This window comes from Mus musculus, chromosome 11, assembly GCF_000001635.26.
Source record: "Mus musculus strain C57BL/6J chromosome 11, GRCm38.p6 C57BL/6J".
NCBI classification, from domain to species: Eukaryota; Metazoa; Chordata; class Mammalia; order Rodentia; family Muridae; genus Mus; species Mus musculus.
Genome location: NC_000077.6, coordinates 88,629,718 through 88,648,706, shown reverse-complemented (window position 1 = coordinate 88,648,706; position 18,989 = coordinate 88,629,718). Strand labels below are relative to the sequence as shown.

Here is an 18,989-nt window from a genome sequence, read left to right as displayed (position 1 = left end):
AAATAAAGGGCAAGTAGCCTGGCGGATCCTGTGCAGAGTTGTTATACCTTCGTTGCTTAGAGACCCTGAAGGCTGCATAACTCATGGTCTGGCTCTGCCTTGGGGGTCTGGTTGGCACGATTCCAGTGCCTCCCTCAGCCAGCTTCCTGGAGATCTCTCCACAGGACTGTGTGCTGCGTGAGCCTTCTATTCACAGCTTGGGAATCTGGGTACAGAACTGAGTCTTAATGCAGTAGATGGTGTGAACCTAGCAGTTTGTGGGGTGACTGACTGCCTTCCCTCTCTCTGCCTTCACCTCCAAGAGCTACTGAGGGTGGGAGAGGGATCCATGCCTATCTTGGCTCTCCTCTTTCCTTCTGGCTCCTTTGCCATGAGCTTCCTTTATCTACAATTCAGTTGCTTCCATTTCTGACTGGTATGATTTATCTGGGGTGCCAGGCTGGAGCTTTAAAGAAGAGTAAGCGGGTCAAGGGAGGACCAGAGACTCAGTCCTAGTAGCTTGCAGAAGAAAACCATGCCTATTAAAACAAATGATGCCAATATCTAGATTTGATATATCAGAGACAGCTGGTACCGATACAGATTATAGAGGCATTCCTTCCAATTGTCACACAGGACTCTTGGGACAGGCACATGACAAATCCCAGTTATCAGTCTGGGTCCTGTGAGTAGTGGCTCTAGAGCAGCGGTTCTAAACCTATGGGTCCTAACCTCTTTTGGGGGGGGGGTCACATATCCTGCATATCAGATATTTACGTTATGATTCATAACAGTAGCATAAATTAGAAAGTATCAATGAAAATAATGCTATGGCTGGGGGTGTCACAAAAACATGAGGACCCGTATGAAAGGGTCACAGCATTAGGAGAACTGCTGTAGGTCACTGCTGTAGAGGGTTGGTCTATTGAGGGCATTGCTTCATGGATTGATTGATTCAGGACTGTCTTGAAAACTCCGGGGGGTGGGGTGGGGTGGGGCAGTGCTTGCTGTCAAACCTAACAACCTGAGTCCAGTTTGGGACCCACATGGTGGAAGGAGTGAACTAACTCTCTCAGGTTGCCCTCAGATCTCCAGATGTGTACTATATAGTACATATATGTAGTGATATATGCATGCACGTGCACACACACACAATGCTAAATGTAGTAATAATGTTAAAGTCACATAGTTTATGCACATTTCTCATCTTGAACACACACTGGAACGGTAAAGGCTCTTTCACGTCTTCTCGGTCTGATCCGCCTCTGCCTTCATGTGGCATTCTTTGTTCCGTGTTTGCTTTGCTCTGCTCCCCTCCTTCCCATCCCATGTTTGCTGATGTGGGTGGGCTTGGTGTTCTGTCTGCAGTGGGGGCTCTAGAGCGGACAGTGGGCCTGCTTCTTGCCATCTTGATTTCTCTATATTCCATCACGCTGCCAGGGTCCCCTTCCAAGGAGAGACGCTCGCTGCTGCTGTGTGAGATGGAGCTCTTGGCTTCATGTGTTTAGAGCGACGGGGAGGAGCCTGCTTCTGTTTGCCCATGGCTATCACCCCTCTCCGAGGCCCTCCTGACTCCTGGGGTCCCGCTTTTCAGGGTTTGTGCTCAGTGTGTGCTTGAGAGATTTTCCCTAGCAGAATCTCGTCCTCCAAGGCCTGTTGAGGGGGAGGGGGTCTCTCAAGGGTGCCGCAGGAAGCTGGAATTATAACCACCCCTTAAAGGTCCAAAACTAGGTTGTGAGGCTGTTGGAAGTCAGCCTAGCTAAGTTCAAATATGGGTTCCAGCTCTTTCCACTTCATTGGCCTTGAGTGATAATAAGTAATGTTACCTGTGTTCGTGGCACAGGTTGTTCATCCTAACTCCACAATGTCTTGGACATTTCTGCAGCAGCCTTGGAGAACGGTATCAATTTCACCCCGCTTTCAGACGTGGGCAAGTGATGGTCTGCCAAGCAAGACCCATGGAGTCGGGCCTCCAGTTCCACCCCTGCCAGCTACTCCACTGTGGTTGTCATAGCCATGCTGTGACTTACCAGTACTCTCCAGGGTTCACCTCCAGTCTAGTCTCAGCCACCAAACAGAGGGACAGTGTTCATACTGCAGGGCTTTTTTTTTTTTCTTTCCTTTCTTCAGAGCCCAAATGAGATGAAATGTAATAGACGAAGCAAATTCGAGTTTCTTTATTTTGTTTGTCCCAAGGACAGGGAGTGGGGCAAGGAAACAGAGAGACATTCATGCCCTGCTTGGCAGCCTCTATGGAAGAAGGCAGGCCCAGAGAGGGAAACTGTGAGGAATCTCCCTCCCTCATCATGGGTGACTATTTCATGGCAGAGGTCTTTCTCGGCCTGCCCTGTAATTCTGAAGATAGAATGAGGGTCAGGAAACTGCTGCCTGGACCAGGGACATGTTGCTGAGAGCTGTCCTGTACATGGGCCTCATCAGAGCAGAGGTCTGGGATTTCTGTTTCTGGGGTAGTGTGGACTACCTCAGGGGGCACACTCTGCTGAGATCTCTCACAGGCCACACGTTGAAGAAATCACTGGCAAAGAGTGACCCATCTTGGTTATGTCTCTTGAAGCTCTGGCCTGTGTCTCTAGAAGGAGTTTCCGCAAGAACACAAGGTCTTGTCTGCACTGGATCTTCCACATCTGCTCTGTTCCCAGTGTGCTCAGGTGTGGGTACATTGCAGAGACACTCAGGTGGTGCCCAGGGGGCAGTGTGACCCTACAAACCTCGTTAGAGTGTGACTGGGCTATATGGATCCCCCACCCCCACCCCGCGCTCGCGCACACACACACATACACAAGGAATATCACACAAGGAATATGGTTGAGTTGGCTGAGGGAATGGGCTAACCTGGACTGAGTCTGGAAGAATACAGAAACCAGAGGCAAAAGCTAGGAAGGGATCACGGAAGACTCAGGGTGGTCCCAGCATCTCTTGGGATCTTATTGCAGCTATAGTAAGCCCAGACTGATGGACAGAGCTGGGGTTCAGATCTCTAGCTTTCTCAGCTCCCCACCCCCACCCCACCCCAGGGTGGCAGGGTATGCAAAAGAGTCTTGAGAAATGGTGCTGGCTGCCTCTCCTTTCTTGGGGAGCTGAGAGGCCTGTATGTAGATGGAGCAAGAAATGCTTAATCAGGGTGAGCCCAAACCAAGCCCACAGTGAAGGGAGCTTTAAGGAGCTCCTGGTGGGAGTCACCACTGCCTGCCGGGGACTGTACTTTGTTTATGGTCAGGAGGACTTGGGTGTGGGTGGCTCCTGTCCTCTTGTCTCGCTCCCTGTCTCTGGTCCCCAGTCTGATGTGTCATCTCCCAGGGCAGTACTTTTCAGGAGAGTGTTTTTAGCAGATGGGAGCCGTGGGTAAATAGCTTTGTCGGGCAGTTTTGCTTTTCTTGCTTATATTGTACACTTTAATGTGCTTCCCTCCCGCCTCCCCCCTTTTCCTTTTTCTTGCTTTATTTATTTATTTTTGGATAATGGCAAAATCACCGCTTGTGGGCAGCGGCAGATAATACAAAACAACTCTTTGAGAAGGGCTTTATCTGAGCACAAAGCACTTGGAATTGAAGACCCCCAGGGATTTGCCTCTGCCGCTCATCTTTCTTCTCTCCTCTCTCCCCTTTCTTTCCACTCTCTCCCTCTCCCTCCACCTTGTTCTCTTTCTTTTCTTCATTCAGACTTGTAGTAGAACCAGAGTGAGCCGCGGATTGCCCTATTTTTCGGTCGATTTGCATGTTAGAGAGAGCAGAGTAATTGGTGTTTAACCAGAACAAAAGGAGATCTGTTTTCTAAAAGAAAAAGAAGTTTTGAAGTAGCCCTCGTGGCATCCACCACTCTCATTAGGAACTGAGTAGGATGGCCCTCGGGACGAGGGTGTTGGGAGATGCTGCTGTCCTTGGGATGCTGTCTGAGGTAATTGGTTTGAATATTGTATTTGATGTGAATCTGAGGGCTCTTGGCAGAACACCTCTTTGGGACATGGACATTCTGTCCCTGGGGGAGGATAGGCAATAAGCAGCTTCTCTGGAGCTCTGTTGATTTCTTGGTTGAGTGTGCCCAGGGGGCCACCCTGAACTTTGAGTCATTCTCAAAATCTTCAGGCTGCTATAATGGGGGACATCTTGGCAGTTGTCACCAAGTGCTCTGGAGGACAAAGGTCAGTAGAAACCTGGTGGCTGGATCCTAGTAAAAGGACACGTATTAATTGGATGGATTTCGCCAGGGATGTTGAGATTAAAACGATTCCCTTCCCAACCAGCTTTGGTCAGAGAGAGAAAGTCTAAATCTGGACCAGGAAAAACCTATTTAAAACCTATTTTTATTTGTGTGTTTATGTGCATATGTGTGCCTTCCGTGGTTCGCTAATGGAGCTCACAAGGCAGCTTCAAGAGTTGGTTCTCCTCTTCCCTGAGCTCTAGGGATTGAACTCGGGTCATCAGGCTTGGTAGCAGGTGCCTTTACCCAGGAATCTGTTGATAAAATAAAATAAAACCAAACCAAACCAGAGCCCCACATTGCCCATTCTTCAGATGCATAGAGATCCCTTTTTTACGTGATTCATGCGCTTCTTTTCCTTCTGAATTTCCCAGGTGTCTGATGGTAGGAAGAGGACTTTCAGGAATGTTTCATTGACCACCAAACTGTCTTCCTGCCACTGTATATAGACTTGGAAGTGTTAAGAGGAAAATGAACTAAGCTCATATCTCTCTAAACAGCTCCCAGCTTTTGCTCTAAGTCTTGTTTGCACACACATGTATGTTGAGAATAACCTCTGGTCTCAGTAAGCACTAGCTGGCTCTTTTTTTCCCCCCTTTTCTGAAATGATGGGGTCTCCTGCTGGTTTGGAACTTGCCATGTCAGCTAGTCTGGCTGGCCAGTGGGTCTCACAAGAGCTGCCTGTCTTTACATGCCTGGCACTGGGATTCTTGTTTCAACACTCCTGCACTAACTAAGCTGTTTTAACTGGGGTTCTAGGAGTCACACTCAGGTCATCATGCTTACAAGGCAAGCCCTTTACCTCTTGAGTTGTCTCTCTCCGTCTCTAAGTACACATTTTGAAATGATCCGAGAATACATTGATGGCTTGGTGACTTGTACTTAAATCAAATATTTGTTTAAATAATACCAGTTAGAGAACTTGGGACCATGATCCTTTTTTTTTTTTTTTTTTTTTGAGGTCACCTGAATTTGTAGTCATTCAATATTATCTTGTAGAATCTGATACCAGATAAGAAAGCTTTGCACATGATGGCTGTCCTCAGAAAGCCATGCTAGAAATCAATAATGCTGTGTTTGTGTGTTTGTTACATTATCTTTCTGCAAAGCCTGTGAGGTCAGGAAGGGGTAGGAGCTCTCTGACCCACTTTGCAGACTGGGAGGCAGGGCTCAGGAGGAGCTGAGTTGCAAGGAGTCCCAGGCCCGAGGGTGCAGTCTTTAGCTCTGTGTACCAACTATTATCCTGTTCCTTTCTCCTTTGGAAATCACTCAGAAGTTCCAGGGCATCACACACCAAGTTGCAGTCTTGTGAATGAATAGAAAGGTTACTCCCGTATCTGCCTGTTACTATAGATGTGACTCAGCCGGTAGAATTCTTGCATGGGGGTTGATCCCTAGCAGTACATAAACCAAGCATGATTTGTATACACTTGTTATCCCGGCATTTGGAAGGTAAAAGGCAGGATCAGCAGGAAGAGAGAGGTTCTGGGTCATCCTTGGCGTAGTGAGGTTGGGGCTAGCTTAGACTATATGAGACCTTGTATCAAAAACCAACCAACCAAAAGTTGTTAGCATCACTGAAATCCTTTACCACGTATATTCTGATTTTTGCCAGTCAGCCTTGTTTAGTCTTTGTAGGATTCTTTTCCCCTCCAGCACGGGGGAGAATAGAGGATCAGGCATGACACTTGTTTCTATGCCTTCTTTGTCAACTGAATCTGGAATTCCACAGTCTCCAGTCGTGTTCTCACCTACAAAGGATATACTGCTTCCAGGCTAGGGAGCTGGCTCACTGGGTAAAGTGCTTGAGGACCTGGGTTCAGATCTCCAGTGTCCACATAGAGCCAAGCTTGTCTGCATGTCTGAATTCCAGAGACTGGGGATCAGGGGTTGACAGAGACAGGTGAATCCTGACAGCTTGCTTGCCAGTTGGTCCAGGTTCAGTGAGAGGCTCACAAAATGAGAACAACTGAAGGAGACACTCTGGTTTAATGGCCTCATGGTTGGAATCAAGTTCTGTGTTCCTGGACAGAGTCTGATGTCTTTGCTTTCGTATCCTTCCCCATCTGGAAGCGCTTGCTCGGGAATCCGTCTGTCCATCTGCTTATCTTTTGATCACCTGGCTAAGGTGCTGTTTGATTTCTCTAGTGTGTAGTTATTATAAGTTGTTTTTTTTTTTTTTAAAGAGCTAATAAGCTGTCTTTGGAGGATCACTGATCATGTTCCTCATCAAAATTTCCACTGGACTTAGCACTTGCTGAAGATTCTTCTTGCCTTGATGACTAAAGAACACTTTTTCCAACTTCTTTGCTCCTCCTGTTACCCAGCTGGCCATTGATATTCTGCTGTATGTATGCAAGAGACCTTTCTTCCCATTAATTGAACATCTTGTTATCACAGAAATCAGCTCATCAAATCCTGGTGTCTCAGTGGCTTATGATCATTCTTGTTCTTAGTAATTTTGGTACTCAGGTTGCTCCAAGATTGGGCCAATGGGAGACCTTTCCTTCCGAGGCCACTAAACATGTTGAAAGGACTTCTTTTGTGCTTGTCATAACACAACGTGCCAAGCTTACCTTGTGTCTACCCTGTCTTAGACTTGGAGTTGGCCATGTCTCTGAGGTACTGGTTCCCTTTAGTGGGGGATGGAGTCAGAGTTCAAGGCATGAGTTACTGGAGTACCTTTGCTTCCAGGCTACTTGAGTGGTGAGATCCAGGAAGTATGAGGGGTAGTGTACACGTTCATGCACACACATGGATGTACACGTGCACTGAGATGCATACATCCTTCAGAAACTCTGCTTTTACATCACACCGGTGTAGCAAGTCTCTTCATTCCGTAGTTCCCTGTGTGACCCTTCCTCCCCGAGAGCCCCAGCACTGGGCTTCAAGAGCTGACTCCTGTGTACAGTCCTCTCACACATCTAGGTTAGAAATGTGGCGGCTTGCTCATGCGATCACAAAAGACTGCCCTATTGAAAAATATCCAAGGGCTCGTTGCCCCCCCCAGGCCACCCCACCTCTCCCAGAAGACAGGGTCCAGGCAGATACTGTGGTTGTAAGCTTGGACTGTCTCTCTCTTTGCTGCCACCCCCACCTTTCCCTCTGGCTGCGGCTTGCCTTCAATTATAGGGTTGCCCACTTTCTCCTCTAGCCTTGCTAATTTCATCTCATTTGGTACATGGGACATGCACACCCATCAAGAGTTTGCTGAAAGCGGTGTTCCTCCGGCGTCCTATCCTTCTTCCCCGTTTCCTCTCCCCTGAGTCAGAGGTCACGACTGACTCCTGGTTTTCTTGCATTTTATTTTGTGCAGATAAATGGCTCTCCCTCTGTCTTAATTCCCCTCCTTATGCAAAAGGCAGCAGAGTTTCTGCTCTTAAAGTCTCTCGTCTGTGCCCCACTTTCCTTTCTCTATTGGAAGACTCTGAACAGCATACAGCACACAGCACACACATTGTCCTTGGTAAGCTTGTCTCTGCAAAGTCCTGTGTTTCCTGTAGGCTGTAATAGCTGCATCTTTTGGAAGTAGATAAATGGGTGCTGGAGGGAGGAGGAAGAGAAAGGTTAAAGGTTACAGGTGAGGGGTGAGTAGTGGTCGGTGGTGGTTTCTGATTTGTGATCATGTCTCTAGTTTTCACTCAAGTTAAAATGTGATTTTCTTTATTTTTTAATATTTGTTTGTTTGTTTATTTAATGTATGTGAGTACATTGTAGCTGTCTTCAGACACACCAGAAGGAAAAGGGAATCCGATCCCATTACAGATGATTGTGAGCCACCATATGGATGCTGGGAATTGAACTCAGGATCTTGGGAAGAGCAATCAGTGCCCTTAACCACTGAGCCATCTCTCCAGCCCAAAATGTGATTTTCTTAAGTGACCTGTATTGGCTTTTACATGATACTCTTGTTTCTGTTGCATTATGACTACAAGAACAATTACTATTCTGTGCATATGGTGTGTGTGTGTGTGTGTGTGTGTGTGTGTGTGTGTGTGTGCGTGCGTGCGTGCGTGCGTGCGTGCCTGCCTGCCTGCCTGCCTGCCTGCCTGTGAGGTCATTAGTGCCTGGGTGCACATGTGAAGGTCAGAGGATAACTTCCTGGAGTCATTTCTGCCCCCATCGAGGGTTCTGGGGATGAACTCAGGTCTCCAGGCTTGCACACTTTTGCTTGCTGAGCATCTCACTGGCCCTTAAGAACATTTAAAAAGAAAACTTAAGATCATTCCTGTAAATGAGACCCTGCTGCTACTCTCTAATATCCACCTGTATTTCTTGGAAAGTTGTGTAAAAATGACAACCATTTGAAATAGCCTTGAAGTACCCCATTTTATGTGAATTCTTTTTGATAAAAAGATTTGTTTTATTTTTCCTGAGGTGTATGTGTTTGGGGCTTTGTACACATGAGTGCAGTGTTCTCAGAGGCCAGGAGAGGGCGTTGGGTCGCTGGGGGCTGGAGTTGTAGGTGGTTGTGAGCCACTGGATGTTGGTACTGGGAACTGAACTCTGTCCTCAATAAGCCGCAGATGCTCTTTACTGCCAAGCCACCTCTCCAAGTCTTTGTTCATTTGTTTTTCTGAGACAGGGTTTCTCTGTGTGGCCCTGGCTATCGTGGAACTCACTCTGTACACCAGGCTGGCCTGTGTTTCTGTGTGAACTCATAAAGATCAGCCTGCCTCTGCCACCTTTGACCCTGTAGCCTTTCCAAACTTGTAGCCATCCTTCTGCCTGTGGCTCTAGAGTACTAAGCCACAGGGTTGCAGCAGCATGTCTGGCTTCAAGACCAGGTCATGTCTCGTTCTTGTTTGAATCATGAATTGGACATTTTTTACAAAGTGTCCTGTGTATAAAAGGAATTCAAGCCATGTCAGCCTATCAGTATTTGAATTATGGGACCTATATTCCACGATACCTTTTTAAAAATGACCTTAACCATTGTTTTGATACAATGAATGCAGGGCTGGGAGCTTAGCTGGTAGTGTGCTTGCCTAGCGTGCACAGTTCTGTGGGTTTAATCATCAGGTCAACAGAAACCAGCTGGTATATGCCTGCAATCCCAGAGGCAGGGGGATCAGAAGTTCAAGGTCACCCCCAGCTACATAATGAATTTGACACTAATCTGGGCTACCAGGAGGTTCTGTCTTAAAAGGGGGAAGAAGCAGAGAGTGTGCCCAGTGCTTCATCTGCCTGTAGGAATTCTAAGTGAAGGAAAGAAACAGGTCTATGCCCAGGCCTGCCTGGGTCACACTGCTCTCTGACCTGTCTCTGTACTGTAGGAGCCGCTTTTGCAGGCAGTGTGGCAGAGCTCTGACTTTTCCACTTGTGGTGTTGCCATTCTGGGCTCTCTAATTGGGGTCATTCTGTCTGCGTGACTGTAACTGGGATGTCCTGCAGTTTTTTTTACCAACACCGTTGCTGGAAGCAGAGGAGCGGGCATTTGTCCATGGTTTCTCCCTTGGCAGGGGATGTTTGTCTCTGGTTTCCCACAGTAGCTGCTTCTGTGCCATTATCGGAGAATAGCATTGCTAATGGTCAGTTCTTCCACCAGTCACCCAAGCTGTCCTTTGGACTTTCTTAGTGTGTTGAATTCCTAGTCTGACTGTACTTTCTTCTTCTGGTCACTGCACCATCCTTAGCCCAGGCCCTGCATGTGGCTCAGCGCTGGTGAACAGAAGGCCCGTTTGGTCCCTTCTTCCTGCAGCTCACAGCCGTGTGCACAGGGGTGTGTATAGCTGCTCTAAGCTTTGCTGCACATTTTCTCAATGACTTGTGGGTACTGACTCTGTAATATAGAAGGGGAATAGGTGGGCATTGCTGTAGGAAAGAACCATCTATTCCCCCACATGGTACGTTGTTGGTATGCCTGGGCACTTTCCTGGTACTTGCAGCAAGCTTGGGCATTCCCAGGGTCCCAAGTGTGGGCCTCTTAGTTAGACCAGGGACTGAGAGTCACAGGAGGTGGGCAGGTAACAGTTAATGCCTGAGTTGTCCTCTGAGACTAGAGGCCACTGATAAGACTCAGGGAAGTCACCTAATGGAGAAATAACATGACTCAGTTGGTTTTTTCCTCTGTACTCCAGGTCACCTCCTTTCTCAGTATTGTGGCTTCTCCCTGTTTTGCCACCACCACCGTTTCAGTCAGGATGGGTCTGCTATTGCTCATTGGTGTTAACTGTTAGAGGTGTTGCCTGTATGTCTCCAGCCCACATGAAGGGCTACAAACGTCATTTCCAGTCCAATGTCTTCTTGTCCTTGCTAGAAGGCCAAAGGAGATATTTGGGGGTACAGAGAAACCTTGGAGTTACTGGAACAGTCTGTCTCACGGTGGTCCTTCCTTATGGCTCTCAATTACTCCTTTTTTTCTCATGCCACCCTGGAAACCAGTTCAATGACTATCAGTCACCCGCTCCTCAACCCACCTACTTCCTCTCCTTTTGATGACCAATGCTGTCTGGCTTCTGATTCAGAAACCGGGGGGGGGGGGGTCCATATGTACTGCGAGGATAGGAGTATGTGTCCTTGAGCTGGTCAGAGAAGGGGGAACAGTTGTAGAGACTGTAGCTTAGCAGGGAGAGCATTGGAGATGTAGGCGTTCTTCGTGTAGCACAGCTGGGGGGCAACATTTAAATCTTCTTCCTAATTAACATTTATGAGAGATCCCGACAGTGATCAGAGAATTGACAGTGATCAGAGAATTTACGGGAAGGCTCTTGACAGACCAGGGGGAGAGGAAAGGAAGAGAAAGCTCTGCAAAGAGGGGCTTTACCAGGGTGAGCTGTATACATTTGTGTCCAAGTACTGTGGAGTGCATAACAGTGCTATAAATACGTAAGTAGACAAAGAGACCACTTTGTATCAGTTTTTATTACAATCATCAAGTTGGTGCACAGGTGTGCCTGATTTGCCGCTTGCCTGTCTGCATGTAGTTACTGCTGGCCAAACTGAGCAGATGAACGGTAGAAAATACTTCCCTTTAGGCCTTTTGAAGCTAATTTGAGGAACACGTATATTTAGAAACCCAAAGGAGTGTGTAAGAAGCCAAAAATGTGACTTTTCAAACCTAGGGGCCGTCCAGAATCCAATAATACCTGACCGTATCTCCTTTGATGCCCATTGAGAAGAATTAAGCATTGAGTGACTCGGTGGCTGTCCTCTTAGTGAATTCTTGCTGGCTGGTGCCATGGAAATTATAAACAAACCATATGGAAGCGTTTGGTATTAAGCATTTTATGTTTTCCAATGATAGTTATTTTGGGTATAATCTTAGCAAAATCTCCTGTTAATGACTGGTGTGTTTCCACCTGAGATTGTGAATGCTCCAGTGCCTGTAAACAGTGCCAGGGCGTGTGTGTGTGTGTGTGTGTACGTGCACCTGCACGTGCCCACTCAGAGGAGGCTAGTGCCATGAACCATATTTCATGGTCTGATAGCTTTTATGTTATTTTCTGACTTCAATTCCAGGCGCAGAGCTGTGGAATAGCCTTGTTACGGCTTATGCTTATTTGTCCTGAGTGAATGCCAGTTTCTAGTATGTCCAAGAAAGTGATGTATCTGGAAACATAGGGGTCCTGGCTGGCCTCACCCTGCAATTGGCCCTCAGAGACTGCTCCAGGATAGTTGATAGCTCTGCCTATAAGGCTCATGGTCACACAGTACCTTCCTTTCCAGCCACTTCTCTTCACACCCACCATTTAGCTTTGCTGGGTGGGGAAGCCTCTGTGTCCTTGCTGAAGGGACTCCCTGACCTGGGCACACTTATATTCAGCCTCTTGTTTGGCTTAGGCATCCCGGGCCTTTAGCCCCTCCTCCTCTGCCTCTTGGCTTAGGCATCCCCCTTCCCTTTTCCCCTCCTCTTCTGCCTCTTGGCCTAGGCATCCCAGGCCTTTAGCCCCTCCTCCTCTGCCTCATTTGTTCTTCATGTCTTCTTCACCCATAGTGCTTATGAGGTTTCGTTCACTAACTGCCTCGTGTTAGCCAGGGTGCCAGCAGGGTGCATGTGACTCATAGAACAGGTCACCTGCACGGTTTATGAGGTTGAGATAGGGGTTGGTGCTCCCCGAAGAGTGATGCTAAGTCCAGTAGTGCGGAGTAATCACAGCCCCTTTGCCAAAAAGGCCATGGCTAGAATTGGGTTATAGAGAGAACTCCATAAAGGAGCTCTGAGTGCAGAGAAGAGGCAGGTAGCCCAGCAAGCAGGGATTGGACCCTACTGCCCAGCCTCAGCTTTTCTTCTATCCTTCTCTGGATGCCGACATCTGCTAGCCAGGACCACACAGAAGCTGGGGAGTCTGGGAGACCACAAACCTCATTCTATGGAGGATGGTTCTGGAGGGGCTGGTTGAGTGTGGGCACCACAGCCCCATAATTTCTTTTGGGAGGGTTACACCAATAGCAGCCACAGAAGTCACCTCTGCTCACTTGGTGTCTCAGTCACAGGATGGTGGGACAGGGGCTTGGCCCCGCTCTGGTCTATATGAATACCTTCCATTCTGCAAATCAGTGTGCCATTCTAGCAAAGTCAGGGTGCTCGTGTAGCTTCAAAACAGACTCTCAACTTCCTACCCTTCCCATTTCGGAACCTTCTAGCCTGGGTTTTTTCTTCATATGAGTCCTGGCGTCCCCACTGACCAGGTCAGTGCCGGACCACAGTTTGTGTTGATGCAATGAGTAGGTAGGTGAGTGAGGGGACACAGGGAAGCAGGTCTAATACGAGTTGTGCTCTCATTCAGTGGCTCCCTCTCACCCTTAAACCATGGAAGGCATCTGAAGGAGCCCAAGAAGGTTCGAGTTTCTTAGCCTGATTTATTAACTGTGTTGTTGAACTAAGGTTTTTTCCTTACCAGCCTACTTCTGAGATTCAGCAGTTGTGTGAGGTCGTGGGCCGCCTACCATCTCTTTTTGGGGACCTCCCTTTTTCATATTTTTCCCAGTAAAGAAATCTATGGCCACCAGTTCTATTTATAGTAGACCCCTCCTTCCCGTGGGGGATCCTCAGATGCCTGAAAACATGGAAACATCCTCAGATGTCTTATACAGTATATACAGTTTTTTATAAATTTAGTAGGGATTTAACAATGAATAAAACTGGTTAATTTTTAGAATACACTGTCCTAATAGTTATTTAAAGCTTATGAGTCGTTTCTATAATTTTTCATGTATTATCTTTGGGCCAGTGTTGACTGTAGGAGCTGAAACCACAAAATGTACATCAGTGGAACACTGAACGAGGCAGAGCTACTGTGTGTTTTGATTTCTGAACCAAGAACTCCATCTCTTCTTTGATTTAGACACAGGGTTTGGGGGGGAGTTGGAGAGAAATAGGACCTTAGGGCCTTGGAGAAGAGAAGGGAGACAGACAGGAATGGAGGCTTCTAGGTGTCCTTGCTCCTCATGGGACCCTGTGTGCATGGCCTTGCCCGCCAGGCTGCATGGTGTGACTCCTCCTGCTCCTCTGTGCTCATGCATGATGTGATTCTGGGACATTTTATTGAGGGGCTGAGGGCAGGGTGGGGAAGGTGTGGGGGATCCCCAAATGACTGGGACATTGCAGTGGCTGTTGTTGGCCTAGAGTCTGGCCTTAGAAGAGTCATCTCATGTGTCCAGGCTCCCTTGGCCTCTTCCTGGTCTGCATGGGTTTAACTTGGATGGAGTCCCTAAGCTAGCAGTCACTCTGGCCAGAAGGGCCCCTCCCTCCTTGGGCTCTTCTAAGGGTTCTTAGACCTTCCTGGACTCTCTGCAGTTTCACAGTGTGGTGCAAAGGATCAGGGCGTGGAAAGCAGGAAATTAGTAATGACTGGACTTGGTGAAGGGAGAGCCTTGTCATTTTAAAGAAATGCTCCAAAGTTAATTGGTTTCCTGATCCTTGGCTTTATTCTGATGAAGCCAGAATGAGAATTCAAGATGGAGAATTTCCCACTGTGACACCTTTTATTTCTGGAAAGTTGAGTCATTTAATGATTTGAGTATCAGCAGCCCACTGGCCCATCTTTCTCCAGACGGCTCCCGAAAGTGTGTTCTCTTCCAGAGAAAGACACACTTCGTTCCACTGGTTTCTTTCCAGTTCAGGGAGAGTCTGGATGCCTATGTTTCCCAGCCTATTGCTGGACCTAGACTGGCCAAAACTGGATGGGCTTTTGGCTTCAGCCTTCTGTTCCCGCTGAAGTTCTCCATAATCTCTCTGCGGGGAAAGTTGGAACAGGTATGGACGTGCCTTCCTCAGTGGCTGGAGGTCCAAGGATGGAGTTGACCAGGCTGCAAAGCCCTGCTGGGTTTTCTCGGCTTGTATTAGGATGCATGTGTACCAGAGGACCTTCTAGGAGTGGGTGGCTATTGGTGGGCTTGGTGCACTAATGCATGACACAATTTGGGACAGAGAGGAACATCTTTTTCCTAACCTGGAAGCGACAGCGATGGAGTCCAGCCACTGACATTTCAGCTCAGTGCATCTCATTTCATTTTGCTGGGTGGATTTCAACAGTGTAACTTAGTGCTGGCTAGTTGATGTCAACTCGACAAAAGCTAGAGCCGCTGTAGAGGAGGGAGCCTCAATTGAGAAAATGCCTCCATCAGATTGGTGTGTAGCCAAACTCGGAGAGCATTTTTCTTAGTTAGTCATTGGTGGAGAAGGACCCAGCCCTTTGTGGATGGAACTACCCCTAGGTAGGTGATATCAGAAAGCCCATTGAGCAAACCATGAGGAGTAAGCCAGTAAGCAGCTCCTCTCACAGCCTCTGCATCAGCTTCTGCCTCCAGGCAGCCCTGCTTGATTCCTGCCCTCATCTCCTTTGTTGATGAGCACTGATATGGAAGTGTAAGCCAATGCCCTTTCCTTCCTGAGTTGTTTTTGCTCATGGCGTTTCTTCACTGCAGTAGTAATCCTAACTAAGACAAACCTGATTTTTTTTTCTCTCTCTCTACATCTCAGGACATGTAGAATGGCCTGGTCCAGCTTTTTCCCTAACCTCAGTTAGTCCTGGGTGGTACCTCGGTTAGGCTTGGAGCCCATACATCTCTTTCCCCATTTAATGAATTGTAAGTCTGTGGTAAAGGTTAGCAGACTCTTTCTTTTTGTAAAGGGGCCACATAATCAATATTTTATTCTTTGCAGGCTGAGAAGCAATCCTGAGGTGGTTGTATAGGTGTTCATAACCACAGCAGGAGAAAACAAATATACTCAAAATTTTCGTGGATGAAATTTGAAATAAAACAATATTAAAGTACTTTTTTTTTTCAATAACTCACTGTTGTCCTGAGAATAGATATTATTGTAGGGGAGGGGCATTTTGCCAAATTGAAGTTTATAGATATTATTTTCTGCTATCAAAACCATTGGGAATATCATCTGTGACGTGTTCTAAGTCTGTAGCGCACATAACAGTGAAGAGCAGCCCAGATGTTGCTTATACTGTTGGTTAAACTCTGGGGAGTTTGACTCTGGAGTAGGTCTTGTGTAGAGTGTCCCAGGATTCCATTCTGCACCTCGATTATGGGAATTTTGTTTACTCGATATATTGCGTCAGGGAGGCCATATCATGGGGACACAGACATGAGCTGGGTGGTTAAGGTCGATGCCCTGGGGCAGCTTACATTCTAGTTGGAGAAATGATAAGTAAGTAGATAAGTAAACAGAAAACGTGATTCCAGCTAGCGCTAAATGCTTTTGAAAGCGGGATAGGTGATGTGTAGGGAGGTCTCTGCTATTGCTATGGTTGCATCTTACCAAAGTTCATGCGTTAAAAAACGTACAATCCAGACTCATATATTAGTGACAGTTAGAGGTATGAGGCCCTTGGGAGGTAATTGTCATTTGTTGAGCTTGTGAAGATGGGACCTCATACGACAGCATCAGTGGGTTTATTAGAAGAGCAGAGGAGAACAGAGCGAGCATGTGATGCCCTGATGCCCTCTGTCATGCTATCACGTGTCAGGAAGGCCCTCCCAGACGCAACAAACGGTCATGTTCCCTCCTTCCAAACTCTGAGAGCTTGAACCAAATAGGTTGCTCTTTATAAATTACAGGATCACAGTTATTGTGTTGTAGCAATAGCAATCAGGCCCAGGATAACATTTGGATAGACTTAGGAATTAAGAGGGAGAACACACCACTGGAACTTTGGGTGCAGCAAGCCAACGGGTATTTTCAGGAAGGAGACAGCTTGTGAAGGAGACTAGCAGGAAGGCAGAGTGGGAAGACCGGAGAGGGTTTGGTGGGGGATGGGTAGAAGATGAGCTAAAGCAGGAGGCAGGGGCCAGGCTTAAGAACTCAGAGGCTCACAGAGACGGAGCTAGAGATGGGGACATGGTCCAGAAGGCGTAGAGACAGAGTGATGGGGACACAGGTCTGAAAGCTTGGGGCCAGAGAATGATAGAATATACTTAGCTGTGGGAGAAGATTGCCCCAGTTGCTGGTCCAAGAGAAGACTCTAGAAGGTAAAAGTGGAAGTGGTTTTCATGGGGCCACAAAACGGAGTGTTGCAAATAGATTCTGAAACTGTGGAGCCTGTGGTCAGTGTTATGATTGTTTTCTGGGTCAGATGTAAGTCAAGATCTCCTTGGTTTCAAATAGTTCAGTGTGGAGAAGCTCAAGGAGAAAAGGGACCACTATGATGATGACGCGCAAGGTTTTTCTGGCTTTGTGGCAGGTGGCTCCAGGGGCTTCTGTGCTGCCACCATGGCTCTCTGCTCCTCCTCACCAGTCTCTTCTCTGTGGGTTGGCCTGCTTCCCACTGCCCTGGTTATTCTCAATTGTTAGCTTGATGAGATCGAGAGACACCTGAGAGAAGGGCTTCTGGGCATGGCATGCCCCCAGGGAGTTATCCTAAGTCAGTTAGGTGGGTAGACCTTCCCACTGTGGGTGGCACCATTCCCTGGCTTCCATTCCAGAATGGAGAAAGTAAGCTGGGCATAGACATTCATTACTGCTTTTTTTTTTTTTTTTTTTTTTTTTTTTTTTGACTGGATACAATGTGACTAGCTGCCTCAAGTTCTTGTTCGCCCAGCAATGGGACTACAAACAATGAAGACATGCACCTTTCATGTACTAATGCTTTCCATGAACTGGGTTAGATGACCGCTAGGATCCTGAGTTCATATAGTGGCCTGGGAACTCCAGCTGGAGTACAGCTTTCTTGGCTGTATTTACATACCAGTTGCAAGGAAGTTCAGTGATTGGCCCTGCTTTCCCAGGGAACTTTTCTATTGGTTCTCTTTCTTTCACATTTGCATATTCTTTCAGGGACGTTTACTGATTGGTCCTACTTTGTCCTGTAGAGATCCCAGACCCACCTTTGGACCAGTCTTCTTTAATAGCCTCTTGAGAGGTGGACTATGTGTGCCTAGTGTCTTTTTCTTTGGATCACTTAACCTTCTCCTCCTTCTCTAGCTGGGGTTCGCCACTTGGGGAAGCACGCCAGCACACTGGTGAAACCTGTGTCTTGAAGGACAAGTCACGTGCCAGTCCTGGTAACCGTTGTGCAGGACATATGATTCTTTTGCTCCAAGGCCTGGCCCATGCTACCTGTTCTCAAAATGCTTATTTGGGGACAGTGGCCCGGATGGGTTCCACTTCTTAATAACTTTTCCTTGATTCTGGGAATGCCACTTGACCTTTCTGAGACTTAGCTTCCTTCTCTGAGGTCACTGAATCGTATAGATGAGATAGTTACCGGGCACTCTGGAAGAGGCAGAGAATGCCATTTGGGTGAGAGCTGCTTATTGGTCTGTCTTTAAGGCACGTTACAGGAAGAGTGTCTGGGAGCGAGGAGAGTGGCACATTTTGTTTTGAACCTTCTCTCTGTGCACATCCCATTTCTGGCTTCTTTGTATAACTTCTCTCAAGGCATATTTTGTCTTTCCTTATTATGCTTTCACATCCTGATTGGATCTCAGGTAGAAGTCCTTTGGTTGAGGATGCTGGCTTGGAGACCCACTCCAGATTAAGTTGTGTCTTCTGGCCAAGGATGCTCTCAGCAATATGGCATCTGCAGTATTTTAGATTTACAGGGAGGAAAGGACAACACGTTCTATATTGATAAGATTTAAGTAAGACTCAAAAAAAGGAGAAATTAAAAGATGGCGTAGGAACCACACACAACTTCCAGCATTTATCATGGGCTGCCTTCCTTCCTGGTTCTTTAATTATGTTCTTGGTTTAGCAGAGTGTACCATCTCAATACCCAGATGGTTTTTATGTAAAAATTTTTTTTTCAAATGTTAATTTCCAGTGACTGATGTTCTCTGCCTAAATCATTTTCCATTGTTCCTATTTGATAAGAACTGTATTTGAACTGCTTCTTTCAAAGTTGGAGTCTTTTGTAATGGGGTTTTTTTACTTAGTGGTTTTACAGGTGTATGAAAATGCTAAGCTGTGTATTGTATTTGAGAGTTTTGAAAATTCTTAGTTGCAGCTAATTTAAGGAGAGAAGAGAAAAAAAATAAATAAAACAGGTGATTAGTAGCCCCTTTTGGTTTTGAATGCCCTCGCCTTGGGTTTTGTGTGTGCTTATTCGTGTGCAAATTGATGTGGTTCTTTTGGATGGGTTGAGATGCAGGCCTCACACCGCCCTGCCAGCTGCCCTGGCCCTTTCAGGGGGACCCTTCCCCAATTCTCCAGGCTGAATGGTTCTTAGTTAGCCTGTTCAACTTAGCTTTCTCCCTAATGAGTCAGGCCTTCCTGAGAAACAAAGCCGGCTTGGCCCCTCTTCTCCTTGAAGGCTTGTTTATGGCCACAGAGGCATCTCTTCTCTTGGAACTGAGGCCTAGGCCCTCTCTGGGCAACCAAGAGCTGCAGTGCA

At 47.1% G+C, this 18,989-nt stretch overlaps 1 protein-coding gene across 20 annotated transcripts in view; it reads left to right on the top strand.

Annotated features, from left to right (window-relative positions):
- The window catches only part of Msi2 (musashi RNA-binding protein 2), a 378,925-nt gene that overhangs the window by 69,600 nt on the left and 290,336 nt on the right, over positions 1–18,989 (top strand). The window contains exon 1 of one of the 20 annotated variants that reach the window (XM_011249305.3): positions 3,671–3,894. The exons of 18 other annotated variants lie outside the window; for them this stretch is intronic. In XM_011249305.3, the coding sequence (XP_011247607.1) occupies positions 3,838–3,894 (57 nt within the window). In that variant the 5' untranslated portion in view covers positions 3,671–3,837. Of the gene's footprint in view, positions 1–3,670; positions 3,895–18,989 lie in introns of those variants that run through there. One more of the 20 variants, XM_030246417.1, reaches the window with a different exon arrangement.